Here is a 21,953-nt window from a genome sequence, read left to right on the forward strand (position 1 = left end):
ATGATGGCATACAGTTGCAAAAGTTTGAAGTTACAAGAAAAACAGTTGCAGTAGTTGCTTTGCTTCATTTATTTTTAAGTTATTTTGCATATTCACAGGAAGTCTGCAAACTCTGCTGAAGAAAATGTTTACCTTGATAGTTCTAACAACTTTGACCTGCCAACATGACAAAAGCTGTTTACACATTGTCAAAGCCACTTATAACCATCTCAATTGTAAGCTCTATCAATTGAAAATTACAGCTGAACACTGTGACACTATTATATAAAGCATACAAACCAATAAAAGTAGGCATATAAGTCTGTAACATTTTTCTTTACCAAAAGAATGATCAAACACATACAGTAAGTTAATATACATATACACCTGTATATATCCAAATACACACTGTACCCTGATTTTCAATAAATATAATTTATAAAAGGTCAAATAATTAAGATAATAGTGTCACATTTCCTTAAAAACTTTTTAACATAGCATAATATATATAATATATATATATATATATATATATATATATATATATATATAGATAGATAGATAGATAGATAGATAGATAGATAGATAGATATGAAATCAAATTTATTGTCAAGCTGTGCACTTCAAATGTATAACTTAACTCTTGCATGCTTGCTGCAAGATAAAACATTCATGTTTGTGGTCTTTAGAATGATTTGCATGTGTCTTCAATCAACATTGCCACAAACAATACTGTCATTTGCACCTTACAATTAGCGTCCAAACTGTTCTTCCTGTCCATGATTATACCATTCCATGATTATTACAACTGCTCTTCTTTAAACTTTTTTTATTTTTTACAAAGCTGATTAACTTTGTTAGACTTACCAAGATTTAAAATGTATTTATACATGTTTCGGAACATTTTATTCAAAAAGATCAACCTGTTCCGAACCCCCACTTTCTTATAGTAAGAAATATATGTAGCATCAATAAGCGAAAAAGGAATGCTTATTTAGAATGAAAGGACACAATGGTACAAGTAATTACAAAAATAATTAGATCTGCTATCTTTGTTGATCCTTTTTTCCATTACCAATAGTGCCAAAGTATAAGAAACTTATTTAAAATTACCACCTTTTGAAAACCAAACATTTAAAATCAAACCCTTTGTATGTTTGAGGTTGGTGGGAAAAACAAAATGTTGTTGGTATAAAGACTGCTTAGTTTTCCAGTTCTATACATGTGCCAAATTGGAAACGTGTTGTGCTGTCTCCCTGCACCCTGAATTTCCGCCCCTTCCATTCAGCACAGAGTTTGGCTGTAACTCATCTGTGCAAGTTGCATTAGGTGGGCTCCTGGTATCAAGTGCTCCATGTTCGCATATCTCTGCTGCAGGGGCGTCTGTGTCAGGCATCACTTCCAGGATCTCACGAACTGCATAAGGTAAATCCTAAAACAAAAACAAACTGATAAGGATTTCACCTTCTCTCATTAAAGCAATGCACTGCACAGAACCATCAGGAACTTGACATGAGTGCACCTGTGTACAAATAAAAAGCATCCCTACATGCATAATGTGAAACAAAATTAAGTAAAACAAAACAATGTATTAAACAATACAAATCAACATACCTTGCAATTTTTGATCTGAAAACAGATTGCCTCAGCTTTACGAAGAACCTCTTCCACGTCCAGTTTCATGGAAAGCTCGTTGATGTGCTATGATAAAAGTGAACTATAAAATTCAGAAAGCAGCAGACTAAAACTGAAAATCTGAAGTAGTTAAAAAAAAAGAAAGAAAAAGACTGAAACCCATGTATTACTTTTGTATTTTATGTGAATCAAAAAGAACTGCATGTCTTGTGTTTGTAAAATACTGACAGTATAAATGAGAAAGCACTGGCGATGTATATGGTGATGTATATGGTCAATTGTACTGACAGATCATTGGTGACAAGAGTGGCAGACTGTACTTTTGTGATATAATCTGCTATACAGTCAGATTGGAATTTGCATTAACCCACTGAACACCCTGAAGAAATTAAAGTGCATACTTCAACAAAGGTAAATACATACAATAATTATATAATACAAAATTAAGAAGACACCAATGTTATTATTACCTTGAGAATTTCATTAAATCCATAATCTTCATCCATTATTTTCTGTTTCTCAGAATCCAATATGGCACAGCAAACAAGCAGGTGGAAGTTTTGGCAAGGCAATCCAGTCCACATCACCTTTAACAAGAATATTGTAGAAAGAGCTTTTAGGGTTTACTATTATTTTTGATGAATAGATCAAATGCCTCTCGCAAAATAAAACCTGCAAGCACGAAGGGTTCCATAAAACATAGGAGGAAAAAATCTAAAGCAAACATGCCCAAACCGCTACAAGATGTAACTGGAGTAGCAACTAAGCATCAATAATAAAGGTCTATTTATATTAAAGTATGTTACAGTTTTAACATTGTTTTGCTGTATAAAGAAGACGCAATTGGGCATAAATTGCTTCCCCTCTGTGTAATGTTGGACAAAGGTTGCTCCCATAAATCGTGTATAAAACATTTTTGTACACAGCTCTTTCTAACTCTAATTCTTGGCTGGCAGTAGACTCTCACCTCCCATAGCCGCAGTACATCCTGGAAGCTGAATTCCCGTTTAAAGTGGATTAGAAGCCACCGGAAACAGAAGTAGAGGTATCCTGAATCTTGTGATTCTGTGCAATAAGACAAACTTAGCTTCTGAATATTTAAAATTATGCAATGAACAATCAGTTTCAGCAAGCATGGTCTGTTTGTTTTTTCTATACATTATTATTAATAAAACTTTGAACTCCAAACTAACTTTGAAACTCCTCAACCTGCTGACTCGCTATGTCTCTACCAGCAAGCTGAGCTCCTCCGACTCTGGCCTGCTTGTTATCCCCAAGTAAAAGTGCACCAAACTTGGAAAACACTCATTTAGCTTCATGGCTCCGACTCTCTGGAACTCTCTCCCACCTTTGGTTCATGATGCTCCGACTGTAGCTCACTTTATATCAACTCTCTTGCTTTCCATGCTCCTTAAGCCTGATATCTGGTATTAGCTGCTGCTACTATTTCATGTATTGTTACTGTCATGTATCCTGCACTTTCCACTGTATTTATTGTAATATTTCATGTATCCTGCACTTTCCACTGTATTTATTGTATTATTTCAAGTATTCTGCACTTTCCGCTGTATTTAGTGTACTACTTCATGTATTATGCTACTATCAAGTATTATGCACTTTCCACTGTATTCAGTGTATTATGTATTATGCTATTTTCATGCATTATGTACTTTCCACTGTATATCATGGAATATGTATTTCTCTATTTGAAGTATTATGGATTTTCTTGTATTGTAAAGTGCTTTGTCATGGTGTTCCACTATGAAGCGCTATATAAAATAAAGATTGATTGATTGATTGATTGATTGATTGACTGAAGTGGAAGTTTTGACCAGAGATTCACCAAACAGCAAATCAAGGACAGATCATCTAAAATTTGATATCCGTTGAGAAAACCTTAATTTGAGCAATTCCATACATTCTGAATTTTAAATTGCACACTGATCATACATTCCAAAGCCCCAGCTGTTCTCTGAAGTATCATGCAATTCAGTACAATTCTCCACTACTCCAGCAGCAATTTCAGTCAATTACAATGCAAATCGTAACATGTCATCTTTGCAGATTATGCTTTCAGAATTAAGCAACCAAAGTTTTCATTTTTTTGTTTTTATCAAAATGCAAAATGTGCCAGGCTACTTGAGTGTTTCAGAATCAAATACACTATTGCTCATATTGATAAAGACATTTACTAGTACTAACTATAATACTATTTGAAAATGCCTATTACAGAGAATACACAAAGTAAAGCTTCATCCCCTTACCAAGGTAATTCCAGAATGCAAGGTCTAGCAAGCGCAGTAAAGTGCCAAGCTGAATCAACTGGGTCTTCATCCCCTGCATCTGCTCCTCAAAATTATGGTGCTTAAAAATAAAATAAATACATAGAATTAAAGTAAATTCCTTTAATGTATACTTAGGGCATCTGATTTTCAGGTTTTTCCTGGGTTTAACCTGATTTTATATATGTTTTTTCAAAATTACAGCAATAAATTTAAGGTTTTGCTTTTTTTGCACACTTTTATTCCCAGTTATTTTATGGTTTATGAGGGTGTGTTTAAGCCAACAGCATTTAGATGTAACAGTCAATCGTTTCTCTTTGTAAAACAACATGGAGTAAACTTGTTTAGTTTTCTTGTATGTTCTGTGTTTAATTATACTTGCAACTCCACTACAAAATAAAACTTGACTGGAAAGGAGAAATGCCTCCATATACAGTATGTGTGTGTGTGAGCGAGAAAGAGTGGAGAGAGATAGACGTCATCAAAAGTTTGCACACCCCAATGTGTGGAAATATACATACGCTGGGGATTTAAACTGTTTAGTGACCTACGCAGTAGCAGAATTGCATTTTGAATCTTTAGTTTGCAAATATTGCTTTTCTACTGACCCATTATTTAACACTTGTTATTTGCTTTTTATACAATCAAAATGCAAGAGAACATGTTTTTGTTGTTTTTTTTTGTTTTTTTTTAAGAAAAGAAAGAAGAAATCTAATACTTCATTAAAAGCATTTACCATCTGATCCATGAAGGACACAAAGCACCAGAAGGCATCCACTTCATTTTCCATTACATAGAGAACTGGAGAAAGTAAATCACTCATTCCCTGAACATACCCTTGTGGGGAAAAATAAATAAATAAATAAATCGCCATTAAAGTGAAATTCATCGTCATGTAAGACAACAAATTTCACCACTCCAGGACATGTATTTAAACCAGGCAGTTATGCACTTCTGAACACATGGTGTCCGGTGTGAAGTGGTGACAGTGGATTTATTGAAACAAATAACATGTAACAAGTCATTTATATTATTTTTACCACTTGGGTGTCATCTCGGTTAATTCTGTTTTTCCAAATCAAAAAAGGTTTCATATTTTTAGAAGTTCTAGGCATGATCACTATTCATTATGCATGTATTGGTAATACACAAAAATGCAAATAAAAAAGCACAGGTTTATTATCTTATCTTAACTACTAGTGACACTGGGTCCAGAACATTGTGAGGGTAGAATGAATATACAATTTAAGACTTACCAAGATCAAAATCATACATGCAGTATGTCATCAGAATATCATGAAGTAAAATAAGTCCTGGGTTATCTGGACCTTCATAAAACGTGTTGGTTCGGTCTGTTCTGTTCACATCTTTCTCTAGAAACATACACAATGACTATATAGCATACATCTTTTTCCCTGCAGTTTACAGTTTCACAAATTGTGGAGCAGAAAAACATGTATAGAAATAAAACATTTTGCTTTGCATTAGATCCAAATAAGTCTTATTTTGGTATGTAAATAAGCATTACACACAGAACCACACGACTCAGCAATGAACAGTGAAGCAGTTTTGGTCACTGATATGTTGGCATCTCCAACATACTGTCCACAGCTATTAAACAATGGTACTACATTTAGAAATGCTAAAAGAAACTTAAGTTCATGACAAATGTTTGGTCTAGAAGTATTTTTCAATGAAGACTTCCAGTTTGAAACAATTAATTCAACTGATACATTTACAGACCTAAACTAGGGGATTTCAGAATGGAAATTTCTCTTTTCCTACTGTATACATTAGGTCTCTAATACCACAGGTCAAAACTGTTTGTGCCACAATGCTTTTATTATAAATGCAAAATTATTCTCAGAGTCTAACAAAGGCCAATGAATATATTGTCTCTACACCGATAAACCACAGTTACTGTCCAACCTAACAGCATTATGCTGCAAGGACTGGACACAGATCAATACATTCAAAACTTATAGGCTGCATATGTTATTATGGCAAGCTATGTTCCTTTTTGCTCTTTCCAAGAATTGTCAAACACTGTCTTTCATTGAGATGAACAGACTAAAGCAGAATATATTTGTGTTACAAAGGAGAATTTGAGCTCCATTTGCAGCCTGTTAAAAGCAAATAGGACTAAAAAGGCTATAGTCAAGTTTAGAAAAACTTTCACTCAATGTGAGGCGAGAGTGTATTAAATGGAATGTCCAGACAGTAATTTATGTGTACAGAAATAAAATAATTTATTTTTATTTTCTATACACCACAAAAAGGATTAAATAACAAACGAAAAAACAAAATGGTGTGAGGGAAGGAGTGCAGGGGTGAAATCCAAAACAAACTGATGACACGTCTTTAATTTGTCTTCGTCGTGACCATAAACAAAAAAAAGACAAAAGAAATGTTAGTATTTCAAAAAAAACCCGCTGCACAAAACCAGTCTCTCCCTTCACCCGTGACTCCTCCTACTTTTTCTTTCGGACCAACCCCGAACACAGTAGTACGTTCCCTTTAGTATGTAATGTCCCGCCTCTGTAGTCAGTGGAACACCAATCCCCAGCTGACACGTGTCCTTTTCCTTCACTTGACTCCAGTGGCTGGAAGTTACATACTCGTACTTCCGCCCCTCACCAAGGTGCCGCCCCTCAAAAGATGACTTTTGCCATGGTCACGAGATCTTGGTAAGGGAAGTCCCGAGTTGGTTTGATGCCACCTACTGTCGGGAGGCTGAATCACAGACCGAAACCCCTTTGACTCATCACATATCCCACCCCTCAGAGTGGAGCCGAAGGAACACTCGGAAACCTCTAACCCTTCCCTTTTACCTCCCTCCCGGGAAAAAAAATCAGCATTTTGATGTAACTTACCCGCACGATACCTTATTTGAAAGGCGAAGGGTTGGAGCGCCAGGTACCACCGCGTAATCCTAGCGTTTGAATCCTTCATCGTGTCTAACCACTTTAAAGAAGCGTGATCTGTGATGAGTACAAAGGGTCGTCCCAGAAGATAGTATTTTAAAGATTCCACTGCCCATTTCACTGCCAGGCATTCTTTCTCCACTACCGAATACCTCTGTTCTCTGGGCAGTAACTTCCGACTGATGTATAGTATCGGGTGTTCTATACCATCTCTCTCCTGGGACAGAACCGCCCCCAGACCAGTCTGCGATGCATCTGTCTGCAGGACGAACTCTCGGCTGAAATCCGGGCTTATTAATGCTGGGGCCTGACTCAAATTAGTTTTAATAGATTCCAAGGCTGTCTGACACTCTGCACTCCACTTAACTTTATTTGGAGCGTTCTTTTTAGTGAGATCAGTGAGAGGGGCGGCTATAGTGGAAAAGTGTGGAATAAAGCGGCGGTAATAACCAGCCAACCCTAACAGTGATCTCACCTGGGTTTTCGTGGTAGGTACCGGTGAATCCAACAAAGCCTGGACTTTTGAAACCAACGGTTTCACTCTACCCTTACCCATTATGAAACCTAAATATTTAGTTTCTTCTTTTCCAATAGCGCACTTTGCCATGTTCGCTGTGAGCCCCGCCCTCCTCAGAGACTGTAAGACGGCTTCTAATCTAGTCAAATGTTCTCTCCAGGAAGAACTATAAATGACTACATCATCGATATACGCAGCTGCATACTCTCGATGAGGTTGTAAAACCCTGTCCATTAGTCTCTGAAAAGTAGCAGGCGCTCCATGAAGTCCGAACGGCATAGTACAAAATTGAAAAAGACCCTCTGGGGTTGAAAATGCCGTTTTCTCACGAGAGGCTTTCGTTAATGGAATTTGCCAATATCCTTTCGTCAGATCCAGAGTTGAAATAAACCGAGCTTGCCCCAGTTTGTCTAAGAGTTCATCTACTCGAGGCATGGGATATGCATCAAACTTGGAGATAGCATTCACCCTCCTAAAATCGATACATAATCGTAGTGACCCATCTGGCTTGTCTATTGGTACTATTGGGCTACACCACTCACTTCGGGAAGGTTCAATTACCCCAAGTTTCAACATACACTCCACCTCCCTTCGAACAGAATCTCTCCGACTCTCTGGAATGCGATACGGTCTCTGTCTAACTCTTAGACCTGGCGGAGTGATAATAGCATGTTCGATCAAATGCGTTCTTCCAGGCACGTTAGAAAACACATCACTGAACATTTTAATTAGATTGCTTACCTCTTCACGCTGATCAGGAGTTAATTGTTCCCCCATCGGGACCTCAATTGCTGACTCTGACTCAATTGAGGGTCCAAAATCCTCTCCCTCCTGTACAGGAGATATAAAATGGACTTCCCGTTCTTTCCACGGTTTCAGGAGATTAACATGATAAATTTGACTTTCTTTCCGACGCCCAGGCTGTCGGATCTCATAATTGACTTTACCAATTGCTCGAATAACCTGAAAGGGACCCTGCCATTTAGCAAACAACTTAGATTCCGATGAGGGCAACAATAACAACACTTTATCTCCAGGTCGAAAGTTCCGAATTCTTGCATTTTTATTGTAGCTTTGTTGCTGCTTCTGCTGTGCCGCTTTGAGATTGTCATGTGCCAATCGACCGACTAATTCTAAGCGATCGCGTAACTGCAACACGTATTTTACTACATTTTTAGACTCCTTTGACTGTTCTTCCCAGCCTTCTCTTATGAGATCCAAGATACCCCGCGGCTGCCGACCGTACAAGAGCTCAAACGGGGAAAACCCCGTTGAGGATTGTGGTACCTCGCGAACTGCAAAGAGCAAGTAGGGAAGCAGTTTAGCCCAATTGCGTTTTTCTTGATCTACAAAGCGGCGCAACATATTTTTCAAAGTCTGATTAAATCGTTCAACAAGCCCATCCGTTTGTGGATGAAAAACTGAGGTTCTAATTGAACGAATTTTCAATAATTTATATAGTTGCTGAATACAGTCTGACATAAAATTAGTGCCCTGATCAGTGAGAATTTCTTTCGGGATTCCCACCCTAGAGAATATTTTTACCAATTCATTCGCTACAGCTATTGCATTCATAGAGCGTAAGGGAACAGCTTCTGGATATCTCGTTGCGTAGTCCACTACTACTAAAATATACCGATATCCTGACTCTGTTCCCTCCAGAGGGCCTACTAAATCTACACCAATCCTTTCAAACGGAACCCCAATAATTGGAAGTGGAACCAGAGGTGCGGGGCGAACTGACTTAGGGGCAGCTAATTGACATTCAGGACACTCCGATACATACTTCCGCACCAGACCATAAACCCCAGGCCAAAAAAACCGGGCCAGAATTCGTTCCTGAGTCTTTTCAGTTCCCAAATGACCTGAAAATGGAATGTCATGCGCCAATCTCATGACTTCTGACTGAAAAGGCCTAGGAACCAATAACTGTTTTACGAGCTGTCCCGTCCCGGGAGCCCGGGTTATTCTATATAATAAGTGCCCAGATACAGAAAAATGCGGAAATACCACCGGTTGTCCTTCCTGCATATCCTTCCCCTCGATATATCTAACCCGTTTCCAAGCATACTGTAACGTGGGATCATTTTGTTGTTCATATCCCAAGTCAATATCTCGGTCCCAATGGTTAGGTACACAGAGAGGAGTGTCTTTTATTACATGACCTTCCACCTCAGTAACCTCGCAGCCCCGGTTACACTGAATACCTACTCCCTTTCCTTGCCGTTTCAACGATTGGTTTACTTTTGTGTCAGACCCCTCCCCTTGTCGTCTCAGAGTTCCCTCATATTTTTCCACCCGACGCTCTCTTTTTGTTTTTCTTGGGCGGATTTTAGGGTTAAACAGGTCGGATTGCAACGGAAAAATCTCGCCAATTGTTTTCTCCTGTTGCTTTAATTGTCCCCTGGTAGAAACTAAGACCATTTCCCGACCTAAAATACGATCAAAAAACGGCCAGTCTCTTCCCAGGAGAACAGGGTATGGTAAACATTGCGCTACAGCCACTTTAACGCAAGCTGAATAATCACCTACAATAAGTCTAACTTTAGTGGTGGGATAAACCCGAGTTTCTCCATGAATACAGGAGATAGCCACTTTACCCTGTGGCTCCCAGGCTACCCCATCCAAGAGAGCTTGCCGAATCAATGTTTGTGCACACCCAGAGTCCGCAAATGCGTAAGTACTCTTTCCCCCGACCTGTACTCTTAACTGATAAGGGCCCTCCCGACATTCCCCAGTGTTCCTACCTGTTACTGCTGACCAGGATCTTGTCGCCAGGTCCACCTTTATTACTGGACAATTCCTGGCAATGTGTCCAGGCTCATTACATTGGTAGCACACTTGGTTAGGAGGCATCAACGGAGTTAATCTGTCCTGCGAGTCCGCGACCGGCAGGTTAGGGGGATTCTCTCTCGCCCAGGATGGGGCTAACCTCGACCTCCATGGTCTGAAGGTCCGGTTACCCCCTCTGGGCTTCATTGGTTGGTTGGTCCGAGTTAGTTTAGGGGCAGGAGTGGGGTCTGACCCGGCACCTTCGTTTGCGTCTTCGTAGGCCTCCGCCAGGAGGAGGGCATCCTCGAGAGTGGTAGGTCTATTCCTCTTAATCCACTCTCGATTCCCTGGCGGTAGTATAGACGCAAACTGTTCTATAACTATTTTCTGCACCAGTTCTTGGGGTGTATGTTCTTCTGGCCGCAGCCACCGGGTGCACTGATCTAAAAGATATTGTCCCGCAACCCGGGGCCGCATCCCCTTGGACAGCTGGTATTCCCGAAAACGGCGCCGGTATGTTTCCTCCGTGATCCCGAGGCGTGAGAGAATGGCTTCTTTAACTTTAACATAGTCCCCTGCATTCGTGGCCGTCAGGGCTCGATACGCTGCCTGAGCTTCCCCTGTCAGGCAGGGTGCCAATTTCATGGCCCAGTGTTCCCTAGGCCACTCTGCAGCCTCTGCCACTCTCTCAAACGTAATCAAGAAAGCCTCGGGATCATCTTCCGAGGTCATCTTCTGAAGATTAGGCTGAGCTGCAAACATCCGGGCAACCGCTCTCTCTGATGTTGATATTGATAGTTTTTCTACCAGCTGTCCCAAGAACTGGGCGAGCTGTTCCAGGTGCCGTGTCTCTCTCTCCTCTCGCTTCTCCTCCTGCTCCCTAAACATTGTCAAAACTGTAGCTGGATCCATTTTCACTTCTGACACCACGTGTGAGGCGAGAGTGTATTAAATGGAATGTCCAGACAGTAATTTATGTGTACAGAAATAAAATAATTTATTTTTATTTTCTATACACCACAAAAAGGATTAAATAACAAAAAAAAAAACAAAATGGTGTGAGGGAAGGAGTGCAGGGGTGAAATCCAAAACAAACTGATGACACGTCTTTAATTTGTCTTCGTCGTGACCATAAACAAAAAAAAGACAAAAGAAATGTTAGTATTTCAAAAAAAACCCGCTGCACAAAACCAGTCTCTCCCTTCACCCGTGACTCCTCCTACTTTTTCTTTCGGACCAACCCCGAACACAGTAGTACGTTCCCTTTAGTATGTAATGTCCCGCCTCTGTAGTCAGTGGAACACCAATCCCCAGCTGACACGTGTCCTTTTCCTTCACTTGACTCCAGTGGCTGGAAGTTACATACTCGTACTTCCGCCCCTCACCAAGGTGCCGCCCCTCAAAAGATGACTTTTGCCATGGTCACGAGATCTTGGTAAGGGAAGTCCCGAGTTGGTTTGATGCCACCTACTGTCGGGAGGCTGAATCACAGACCGAAACCCCTTTGACTCATCACACTCAAAATGTTACAAAATGTGTTATCATAATATCAATCCAGTGGCATTTTGCAAATGTAGAGGTGATTTATGTAAAGTATTTAAATACTTTCAAATGCCAAAGTAAGTCAGCATCAAGTCTTTCTCTCTGAATCATTGTGAGAGGAAACCACAAAGCGTGATAACTAAACCACACTTCTAAACAGCACCAGAAAATACTGTATAGATTAATAATCTGAAGAACTGAATAAAGGGCTGCATTGCAGTCAGTGGGTTCAAACAATGTAAAATCAGCAGAACTCCTATACTGAAATATGGCGTAGTATTAAACTCATTCCTGTCTGTCGCAGTTTAGACATACCAAAATAGCTTGATCTCTCTTTACGGTTTACTTAAAAAAATTGAAGTCAAAATTTTACGTCAAAAAATTACTTAAAGCATTACTTCAAATGATTCATCATTACCTATAAGGCTTCTGTAATCTCTTAATCTTGAATTTCTTTTTTCTTGCTCTTCACTGACTGATTTCCACTGCAGTTTCATTCTGAAATACTCGTCACTAATTAAGAAATAAATTAGATTGTTAGTGGCTTTGTTTTTGTACTATTGTACTACAGAAAGTCAGACAAATAGAACAAGTGAACTATGCACAGACTATACACAGACCCAGTGGTACAGGCAGACTGGTTAACACATAACCATACATGTAACAATGGTTTAATGGCTTGTAAACTCGACAGTACAGTGTCTTGCAACCATTCTACTACTGTCACAGAAAAAAATATATACTCACGTTTTTCTTTTTTGCAAAACCTTTCTGTCGTCTCTTGTGCTGTTCCAAGGAAAGTAACCCAGCAAAAATTTCCAAGCCTCTTTTCTTACTGCATGGCAAAGTCCCTAAGAAGGTAACAGCTATTTATTAATACAGCAAAAGAAAAAAAATAACAGACTAAATTACAGTCAATAGCCTAACTGCCTTAGAACAAAATCTGTTGCTTCTTCTAATAGTCTGTTGTTACATTATTTTGTGAGACTATTACAAGGTAGGCATCAAACTACAAGGTTACCCACCTGTTACTCATAACAGACCAGGGACAGTGCTAGGGACACCTATTTGATTTAGCCTTTGGACTTATACCCCGTGACTTTCCCTTACAAGATGTATACATCACTGTCTACGGTGATTGGGGGTGTAATTCTTTAAGTGTTACCCCGACAGCAAGCAGAGTAAACAACTTCCAAGGTCAACAGCAAGCTCTCTGGCACAAAATTGTAATCAAACTTTAATTCTTCAGAAGAAAATGTACTGCTTGCTTGCACAGCATGAAAGACCACCTTTTTTGATTGCGGTTAAAAAAATAAAAAAATAAAAAAATAAAAAAACTGTGGGTTCCATTCACAGATAATTGTAATGGATGGGAATCAAACTAAAACTCCCCTAATAAAAATAACATAACCATTCTCAATGTAATCCATTTGTAAGCATGCAGAAGTACTTGCTGAAGAATTTACAATGCAACCATACAAAACATAAAATGCAGTTTTTCATTTTTCCATACTGTATGGAAATTAAAGATATCTTAGTTTGCTTTCCTGTTTCAGGGTTGTAATGCCCTTTGGCTAAAATATTTGATTTATTTACAAGTCTATTTAGTTTTAGATCAATAAAGTGGGATAAAAAATGTATAGGGTTTATGAAACAAACAGAATTACCCCATTGAAAATTCTTTGCTTTAAATCATGAACATTTTGTATTCTTCCTTCTGTGTCCATATTCTCAGCCCAGTCTTCAAGAGAAACTGGTTCTCTTCTCTGAATGTCTGGCTTTGTGCCCAAATCAATCTGAAATACGCAGATAAGTTATTAACATTGCTTGTCTCTCTGCCAGAAAGTTTGCAGGGATGTGCTGTCTTTAAAGGTTAACCCATGAATAAAGACAATAAAGCCTTTCAGATGATCTTACAGGAATACGAAATTTCAAACTGTTTTTACTAGCTTTTTTCCATTCTTTTTTATAAGTGAAGTGTCTGATGGCATACTGATTTCAGCCCAAACATACTTTGTTCTGCTTCATCTGTTTGTATTATTGCCATGTGTTTACTCAACAGCATGGTTTCTGTGAATTAACCCACAAAGAACTCAGTTATCAGTGACTACTCCATACACTAAAAATGTCTTACATCCTGTGCTACAAAGATCACAAGCATGAACCTCAGTTCTGTGAATCAGGCTGGAATCTGAAAACAATCAGATATACTTAGCAAGCTGCTAAGCCTTTTAAAAAAGCAACTGTTTCCATGGGTACTGCAAGTGATACAAAGGTCAAGGATGAAGGCCATTAAAAATTAATTGTGCAGCTAATGAGACTAAATGTTTACTCCTTATGAAAGGACTGGCTTACTCTTTTAATTACTTCAAAGCCTGGCTCCTCCTGGTGGTTGATTTCAAGCCCTGGAATGACCTCATTCAGAATGTCTGCCATTTCTGCGGCTGGTCGTTGTTGGTGTTCAACATCAGCCCCTCTAAATGCATCAAATAAGTAGTTGGTAACTTTAGAAAAGCCTCCCATTGTTGTTGTGTAAGGATCTTTCCTAAATTTCTGGAAAAAAAAAATAAAACAGCAAAGAACCAGGTTAAACTACATTGTGCTAACAACATAATTCCAGTAAATCTTACCTAATAAATATTGCTGTCATGGTGTTGGTCTCAGGTTTTCCCATATGAAAAACACACACATTATGGTAAAGGTGGATTTCTGATTTGAAACTGTTGGAGAAAGTTTAGAGTTGCTTTTCCTACAAGGACTCAAACTGCCATAAGCAACTCAGATGTACTGGGTACATTCCTTTAATGGGATGTACAGCAAGGTAAAAGAGTGCAAGATATGCTCAGGGTTTATAAATGCCATGACAAAAATACCATTACAATTTTAATGTATGTTTAACATAACGTGTGCCTCTTTCATACAGGAATATATAGGGTTGTATATAGGATTAACTGGATTAATTTTATTAGCTATATGTACTTTTAAGGTCAAAGCCAATTGCTATGCAATATAAGAAACCTCTTGCAAAAAAAGGTGACAGCCAAAAACAATACAGGAGCAAGAGACACACTTCATTCACCAATTTAGCCAACATTAACTAGCAAATGATGGATGTTAAAATAGGGTACCAAATTACAAGTTTTAATATAAAAATACATGTTTGCTAAAACATAGGCGTGTTTCAAACCATTTGAGACCTATACAGTGAATGAATGACTACTGTGTTAGCTACAATGTTTCAAACCATTTGAGACCTATACAGTGAATGAATGATTTTGTTAGCTACAGTCTCTTTAATCTTCTGGGATTCTAATATACAGGATTAGATAAACTGAGTTTGTGTGAAGCAAATGCACATTCAGTTAAGAACTCCCACTCAAGGGTAATAGCCTTCATTTTAAACCATTTAACAGACACTAATTTAACATATTATTTCCCAAAGATACTTATATGTTGACAGAGGGAGTCAAATTTAATTTAAAAAAAATAAAACAATCCCAGGATTCTGAACACTAATGTTTTTTTTTTTTTTTTACCAGCAGTAATAAACAGCAGTATAGTACATTACATTGAACCTGGCAGAGCCATGCCGCCTATGCATATAAAGAAGAAGAGTACCTACTTGAACAAGGCCAAACGTGGTATCATCAAACAAGTTCTCAAAGGACTGAGAAAGAGCCTTGTTGCAGTTGCTGACAACTAAAACTCTTTCATCAAGTAGAGACCTAATGGGAAATAAATCACTGTTGATGACCTTGACATAATTTAACATTATCTACAGAATCATACAGAATTCGAACTACCAATTAAATATTTGATCACAGTTTGATAAGCGATTCTCCAGATATATTATTAATGCATATACAGACAGATGGTTGAGCGGACAGACAGACACCCCCTACAGTATATCCGCAGAATCAGATATTCTCAACAGCTTATGCTAAATAATGTTAATACCAAGTACTGTGACAATCTGACACGCAGTTCTCTAGATACAGTATATGCACAAATGTAAGATGTTCGGTTAGAGACACCCTTTTGCATAATCAAAATCTGATAGTCTCAATAAGTTTTGCTAAATAATGTTAATACCAAGATTCATAACAATTGCATATGCAGTTTTCCAGATATGTTTCACTATATTTACTTCATAGGCAGTTTCATCCTCAGCAGGGAGTAATAATAAATATGGGCTAGTCCCAGTGTTAAATTCTAGAATGGTATCCAGTTCCTATTCCTGTTGTGTAATAATTAGCACTGGAGGTATAAGTATGGGTTGTGGCATAAGATTTATACATTTATAAATGTTAAAGTTATATATTTGAGAACATTTTTGTATTATAAGATTGCATGACAATTGCTGGAAAAACTTTCACACAAATACAATAATGCATTGGTTTTAAGTCTCAAGTCTCAGTACATTGCCTCTCTTAAAAACAAGTCATTTGTACATGGAGTACGTCCAAGTTATCCCCTGCACACTGCCTCATTGCAATAAACTTGTAAATTCCTTATAGTGAAATTAGTGTGCTACAGGAGGAAACACCAATGATAAACTACACAATACAGCCCAGGAAAAATGGGGGAAAAGAATGATCAGAGTATGGGAGTTACTTTTATTTCTGGCCTATTCCCTCAGCCACAAGCTTCTGGTTTTATATTGTCTAATCTACGGAAAGACTGTTTACATTGCTTGTTTTTCCAGCAGAGTTGCTATAATACGTAGTTAATGAGATTGAGATGTTCACGTGGTTTGGTGACTTGAAGACTTTCCGAATTACATTTACCAGGCAGTTTTTGAACAGTACTGGAATTTAACCAAGCATTGGTCTTCCCCTTCTTCAAAGTGAGTTTAGCAAATCCCAGTTGTGAATTTAGAGACCTTGCTTTCTAATTCAAAGTATTAACACAATTTAACACTGAAATATGCAATATCACTGTGGCTTTGGTAGCTTCATTAGCAAACAAGGAATTTTAATAGGCATTGAATAATTAATTCCAGTGCTGATGAAGGTACTGTTATTTTAAATCCAGCAACTAAGATATTATATTTAAGTCAAACACAAGGAAGACTAAGGTTGATTTATCCCACCAGCACCTAACCCTTACAATTTCATTATTAAAGCCGGTGATAAGAACTTTAATAACTGCTATCTGTTTTTTGAGCTTAGATATGACAGGATGGTAAGTATGAGGTGATGGGAAATCAGACGTGACATTTTCTTCTAAGAGGTAGGCAAGGGATTGTATAGGCTCTTTGGAAGAGTCAGTAGTTAATGAACAATCACATCTCATTTCTACTGCAGTCAGTGGGATTGATGAAGGGCAAGTCATTCATTCAGCTAGCAAAGCAAGCCTTTTCAACAAACAGAACTGCAGACAGTTCAAAAGCAAACCTTTAAAGCAAAACCATAAAAAGAAAACATTTAAATTAAGTCAGGAAAAAAAAAAATTACTAACTGCTTTCTATTTTTGTAGGGACGCTTTTTTCTGATAAATGCATTTCTGCATTCCAAACAACACATTTATAAGTGCTACTAAATCAAACAATTTCTGCACTCTAACACTATGGTTATAACATTTAAGGAGACTGTAATCACGATCAAAATGTCTACAGAATTTAGAATTAAACGCCTTTAAAATACTACTACTGACAAATTGAGTAGGCTATTAAAAAAAAAAAAATAAACACATATTACAGTCATGAAAGTACATTCTAAAGCTGTACATACAGTACAAGCCCTAAATGAAAATTCTTCAAATAAAATTGTGGTAACTTTGAAGCAAACAAAAAAAAGCTTTAAGAACCTAGACCAATGACTTCTTTGGAAACTCTCATTTCTGCCTATCTGGGCTCAACATCGAATGCATCATCCATATGGAACTAAACCACCCTGACAGTCACTAATGACATTTATAAACAAGGACCAGATAGATAAGCCACAATGAGTTACTCATCATAAGGATACCTAGTAAAATGCCGTGTCTTTATCATTGCTCATCCACAATGTCCAGTCATGCCTTTTTCACAAACTATTTCTTTAGTTGGCCATGTGTGCAGTATTTACAAAACCTGCTATTTGCTAAACAAAATTATCATCAAAAGAATGTAAACCACATCAAAGGGTCCTTTTAATTAATCCCTTATCATAATCCTATCGTACTACAGTCCATAAAAAGGCTGTGTATTATATTCTAAATAAATGACAGTATGTTATTAACCCAATTGTAACTTTCATTGTGCTCAGCATGCACAAGCCTTAGCAACAGTAGTGTTTGAAATTGCCTATATATGCACACTAGGCCAGGTATCAGAATATTTCTGTTAAAACTTTAATGCAACTCGGTGCAATTATAATTTATGATCTGCCTGAGCAATTGCACAATTGCTCTTATTGCACAAATAATCAAAACATTTGGGAATCAATCCTTTTCATACATGCCCCCTACTACATAAGCTAAAATAACTTCAATAAGGTTTTCTTGTGAAAACTTGTCCAAATCCCTTTAATTGTTAAATTCAGGAAGTAAAATGTTTTTTTGGTTTTTTTTGTAGTACTTACTCATTTATCAGCACATAGTTCTTAAGGCAATCTATGAACAAATCACTGCCTCCTTGATGGAAATGAAGGGCAGGTAAGGAAGTTTCATCTTTAAGGCAGAAGACGAGATGTGACCAGCCCTCCAGCTTTATTTTAATTGTTTTGAGGTCAATCACATTAAAGAAGAAGGCCCATTTGCTTCTTTCATGTACATGGTTTGATGTCCCTGAAATAATTACAAGATGTTTGTTTGTGACAGTGAAACATAATATCAAGGTTAGCACTTTTGTGTTTGTTTGTTTAGATTTTTCTGGTACAGTAATTACTATTTTACTAGACGTTATTAAAAATAAAGAGAGATAATTAAATAAATAATAAATAAGACGTACACTGCAACAACAAATGTAGACATCACACATTACCCTGACTGTATTAATATTCTAGCAGATCTTTACCAGTCTTCAGTGATTTTATTAATATAAAATGATGAAACAACAACTAAGTGTCATTATTAATGTAAAGATAAAGTACAAAACCACTAATGTTACTTGCTTAACATTTACTGCTTTGAAACAAACTGTTACTGTGGCAACTATAATTAATATAAATAACCAGACTCTCAGCCTTGGTCAACATGGGTTTTTTATGCATACAAACTGTGATCCAGTATTGTTTGTATCCTGTATCAGTATTATGCAAACTGATCTCAATGCCAGTATTTTTAAAGACATGGTCACATTTTTTGTTCACTCAATAACCACCGGTTTGGGATTGAAGTTTCCTGGAGTATATTCCTATATATAATTCTAAACAGTCAATACCCACTGTAAGGAGCTAGATGTGTTCGGAGACTCTGGATCAACTTCACTGTGTAATCTAAAGCTTTGGTTTACCTCATCTATAGAAATTAGCTGCCTCATAGCACATCTAGACAGAGTATACTAGGGGGATCACGTTAGATTTAAATCCCTAATAATATTGCCAAGGCGAGTTCAATCCACTCTGGGGAATACACATGAAAGCCTCATGCAGGTTGTAGGTTTTGCATGTACAGGATGCAATGCAGAAGACTGCTGTGTGATCCACAAAATCTCTGACATATGGTGCTGACGTGTGTTTAACTGGAAGGTTTTGGGCAGGCATTCTGTAGGACACATTTGCTGTAATATTTTTTCTCAGAGATGTCCTGCTTTTAGTCCCTTCTCAAGTGTTGGCACAGATGATGCTATATTAGTATTTATTTTATTCAGTGCCTTCTTGTCACATACTAATCTCTCAGCAATTCTACTGTATATGTATATAAAAACCTCTCAAAGGGTTGTGATTGATGGGTGAGAGTGGGTAAAGAGAGTTCAACACACCTTCTCCATTTGTGTAAGGTTTCTTTTTGAAGGAGACAGTGTTGATCATATCCCATTCAGCTTCATAGCTGTGCTGATGTTCTGCATTCTTTTGTGTCTTTTCTGTGGGACTCTGTGTCCATTCTACAACTGAACTGGAATCCTGGAAAAAAGGTCAATGTTACGGACGTATTATATATCATTTCTGCACTGTGTGGTGTAAAAGAACAACATAATAAAATGCCTCATAGATAACATTTAAAACATTTCAGTTAAAATATAATTTTAAAAAATATAACAATTACTTAATTTTAGGAAAACTGTAGAAATAAACACATACAAAATGCAACTGTCAGTACTTTAATAACAGTTGTTTAGTTCTTTGAAAGATTAGGTATACCTTTCCTGCATAAAGCATATTTGATAAATCAACACCATCTTCCACTGGTTTATATTCCACCACTAAGTCACCATCCTGGAAAAGAAAGAATATATGTATTAGTATTGTACCCTTGTATGTCTTAAAATACCAACTTCTACCCTTTGTAATACAGTCAAAAAGCCAACAAACACTCATCCAGATGTTTTTACCCCAGTCCCTGTGCCAATTCAGTAACACAAGGTATCTGTGGCAGATTACGATCTAATTCCGGCAGTATCTGCAAACAGATTCCCTCATTTTGTGGCTAACGTTAGTTTGTATGTGGCTGCTGCTCTTTTTATGGTCACATTACCATTATATTAAAATATCACTTGTAGCCAACAGTGTAATGAGAAATCCTAAAATCATCCCCAAGATCACTTAAACATGTTATCACTAACATGAAGTATTTAAAACATTACAAGTCTACCTTTTCAATAATCCGAAGTATGCCTGAAATGAGGGAATCTTGGTCTTCATTTCTTTCTGTGCTGTGAATAAAAATGCCATCTTGCTCATATACAACCTGTAAACAAACAAGAATCACTAGTAACAGCAATATTGAGTGTGCATTTTTAATACACCATGTATAACATGCAGAACCATACAGTGCATGTTACACTTAATGTATAGAATTTAAAGCAAACAGTCAAATTATTGTTTATCTAAACAATACATTGCTTGTGCACATTTACAGTATTTTGTTAGCATGTGTTAGTCAGGTTATTCATCCAGTCAGTCTCTGAAGATGATATGCCAGATAATCTATAGTTACTTATTTTGACTTTCTGACTTAAAACTCCTCTGTTCTAACAAATAGATTATATACAGATAAAGAAAAACACATGGTTGTGTGTGTGTACTGAAGGGCATAATAGAAACTGCCAATATCAAAACCACTTATCAATTATTGTTAGTAGTAGTAGTAGCTTTTGAAATCTCTATAAACACCAAGTAAAAGATTTTCCTCAGGGAATTAATAAAACTACACATACTGTATCTGCAACTGAAAAACGTAAATTGCTTATAATTAATAAGTCAAACTAACATTTGACCTTCTCAGACAACCAACAGTGCACACTCGATTTACACATCCTAAAATTACATAGCGTTTTTTAAATACTGACAATGGAAGCGACTGTTAAACGCCTGAATCAGAGGAACACCAAGGGCAGGCCATCCGCTTGTGTACCTCAGTGCAGAAAGTTAGTTAGTACAGCACAACTCGGCTAAGCGAAACGCGTGATAGTGAAAAACCTGTAAACAAATGTTGTTCTGAAAACACGTGATCCTGTCCATTTCCTCCCAGTGTCTGTTGAACATAAACAGTCAGTACTATGTAATGGGGTTTTCGGTAAAGTTTCATTTCAGGAACTGGTACAGCAATTTCAAAACCGATTCCCCGTAGTAGCACCACCACACAACACAACACAAACTGTATTAATATTCTAATTTATAAAGCTAGTATGACCCTTAAGCATATATTTCTATGGCACTAAAAAAGAAAAAAAAAAAAAAACATCAGCTTGTATTTCTTTCTGTTGTATTTAGGTCTGCCTATTTTAAACAAAAAGCTTTTTTTTAAATTTATTTAATAAAATGCATGTACACAGTAAGATCCTACCACGGGTTTACGTGTTCATCTTAAACATAAAATGATTTGCTTTCGTGGCAGGCTAATACTGTAGTAGTGGAAAGAAAACACAGTTCAGCGGTGGCATCCACATCACTCTTGTCTTCTGTTTACATCTATTAATTAACCGTGGCAGGGCTAATTTGCTTCAACAACTCCACACGTGTTCAATCTGTGATCTTCCTGCTACCGATACCCTCTTTATACTGTAACAAATGGGTCCTACTTTGTGTTAAATCGCTTCTGTGTGGGTTTTATTTCAGTACCTTGCCAGCTGCAGCAGCCGCCATGTCGCCCGCTGGTGTTTACGATGACGTAGCACTGCTCACGTGCCTGTCAGCACTCCATAACAACACAGCTTATCTT

General features: G+C 37.5%; 1 protein-coding gene across 2 annotated transcripts; it reads right to left on the reverse strand.

The window, feature by feature from the left end:
* Positions 1 to 538: 538 nt before the first annotated feature.
* Positions 539 to 21,953, reverse strand: LOC121320057 (TBC1 domain family member 15-like). 2 transcript variants are annotated; one of them, XM_041258211.1, is made up of 17 exons: positions 21,854 to 21,953; positions 20,385 to 20,480; positions 19,934 to 20,008; positions 19,555 to 19,696; positions 18,215 to 18,419; positions 15,274 to 15,376; positions 14,007 to 14,204; positions 13,319 to 13,447; positions 12,399 to 12,502; positions 12,070 to 12,164; positions 5,153 to 5,269; positions 4,633 to 4,733; positions 3,879 to 3,978; positions 2,582 to 2,679; positions 2,085 to 2,201; positions 1,594 to 1,680; positions 539 to 1,411 (listed from the first exon to the last, which is right to left on the reverse strand). In XM_041258211.1, exons 1-17 carry the CDS (start codon positions 21,875 to 21,877, stop codon positions 1,196 to 1,198), a joined length of 2,007 nt encoding a protein of 668 aa, XP_041114145.1. In that variant the 5' UTR covers positions 21,878 to 21,953; the 3' UTR covers positions 539 to 1,195. The 2 variants fall into 2 exon arrangements, with proteins under 2 accessions (XP_041114145.1, XP_041114146.1); XM_041258212.1 differs by lacking the exon at positions 21,854 to 21,953 and adding an exon at positions 21,082 to 21,097.

Source organism: Polyodon spathula, chromosome 8, assembly GCF_017654505.1.
Source record: "Polyodon spathula isolate WHYD16114869_AA chromosome 8, ASM1765450v1, whole genome shotgun sequence".
Lineage (NCBI taxonomy): Eukaryota > Metazoa > Chordata > Actinopteri > Acipenseriformes > Polyodontidae > Polyodon > Polyodon spathula.

Excerpts from the sequence above, each read along its gene's own strand:
- LOC121320057 (XM_041258211.1), bottom strand. The coding sequence starts at position 21,877 with ATGGCGGCTGCTGCAGCTGGCAAG. Across the intron at positions 20,009-20,384 it reads TACTTCGGATTATTGAAAAG|GATGGTGACTTAGTGGTGGA; the intron begins GTAGACTTGTAA and ends TTTCTTTTCCAG. Across the intron at positions 2,680-3,878 it reads TGCATTCTGGAATTACCTTG|AATCACAAGATTCAGGATAC; the intron begins GTAAGGGGATGA and ends CTTATTGCACAG.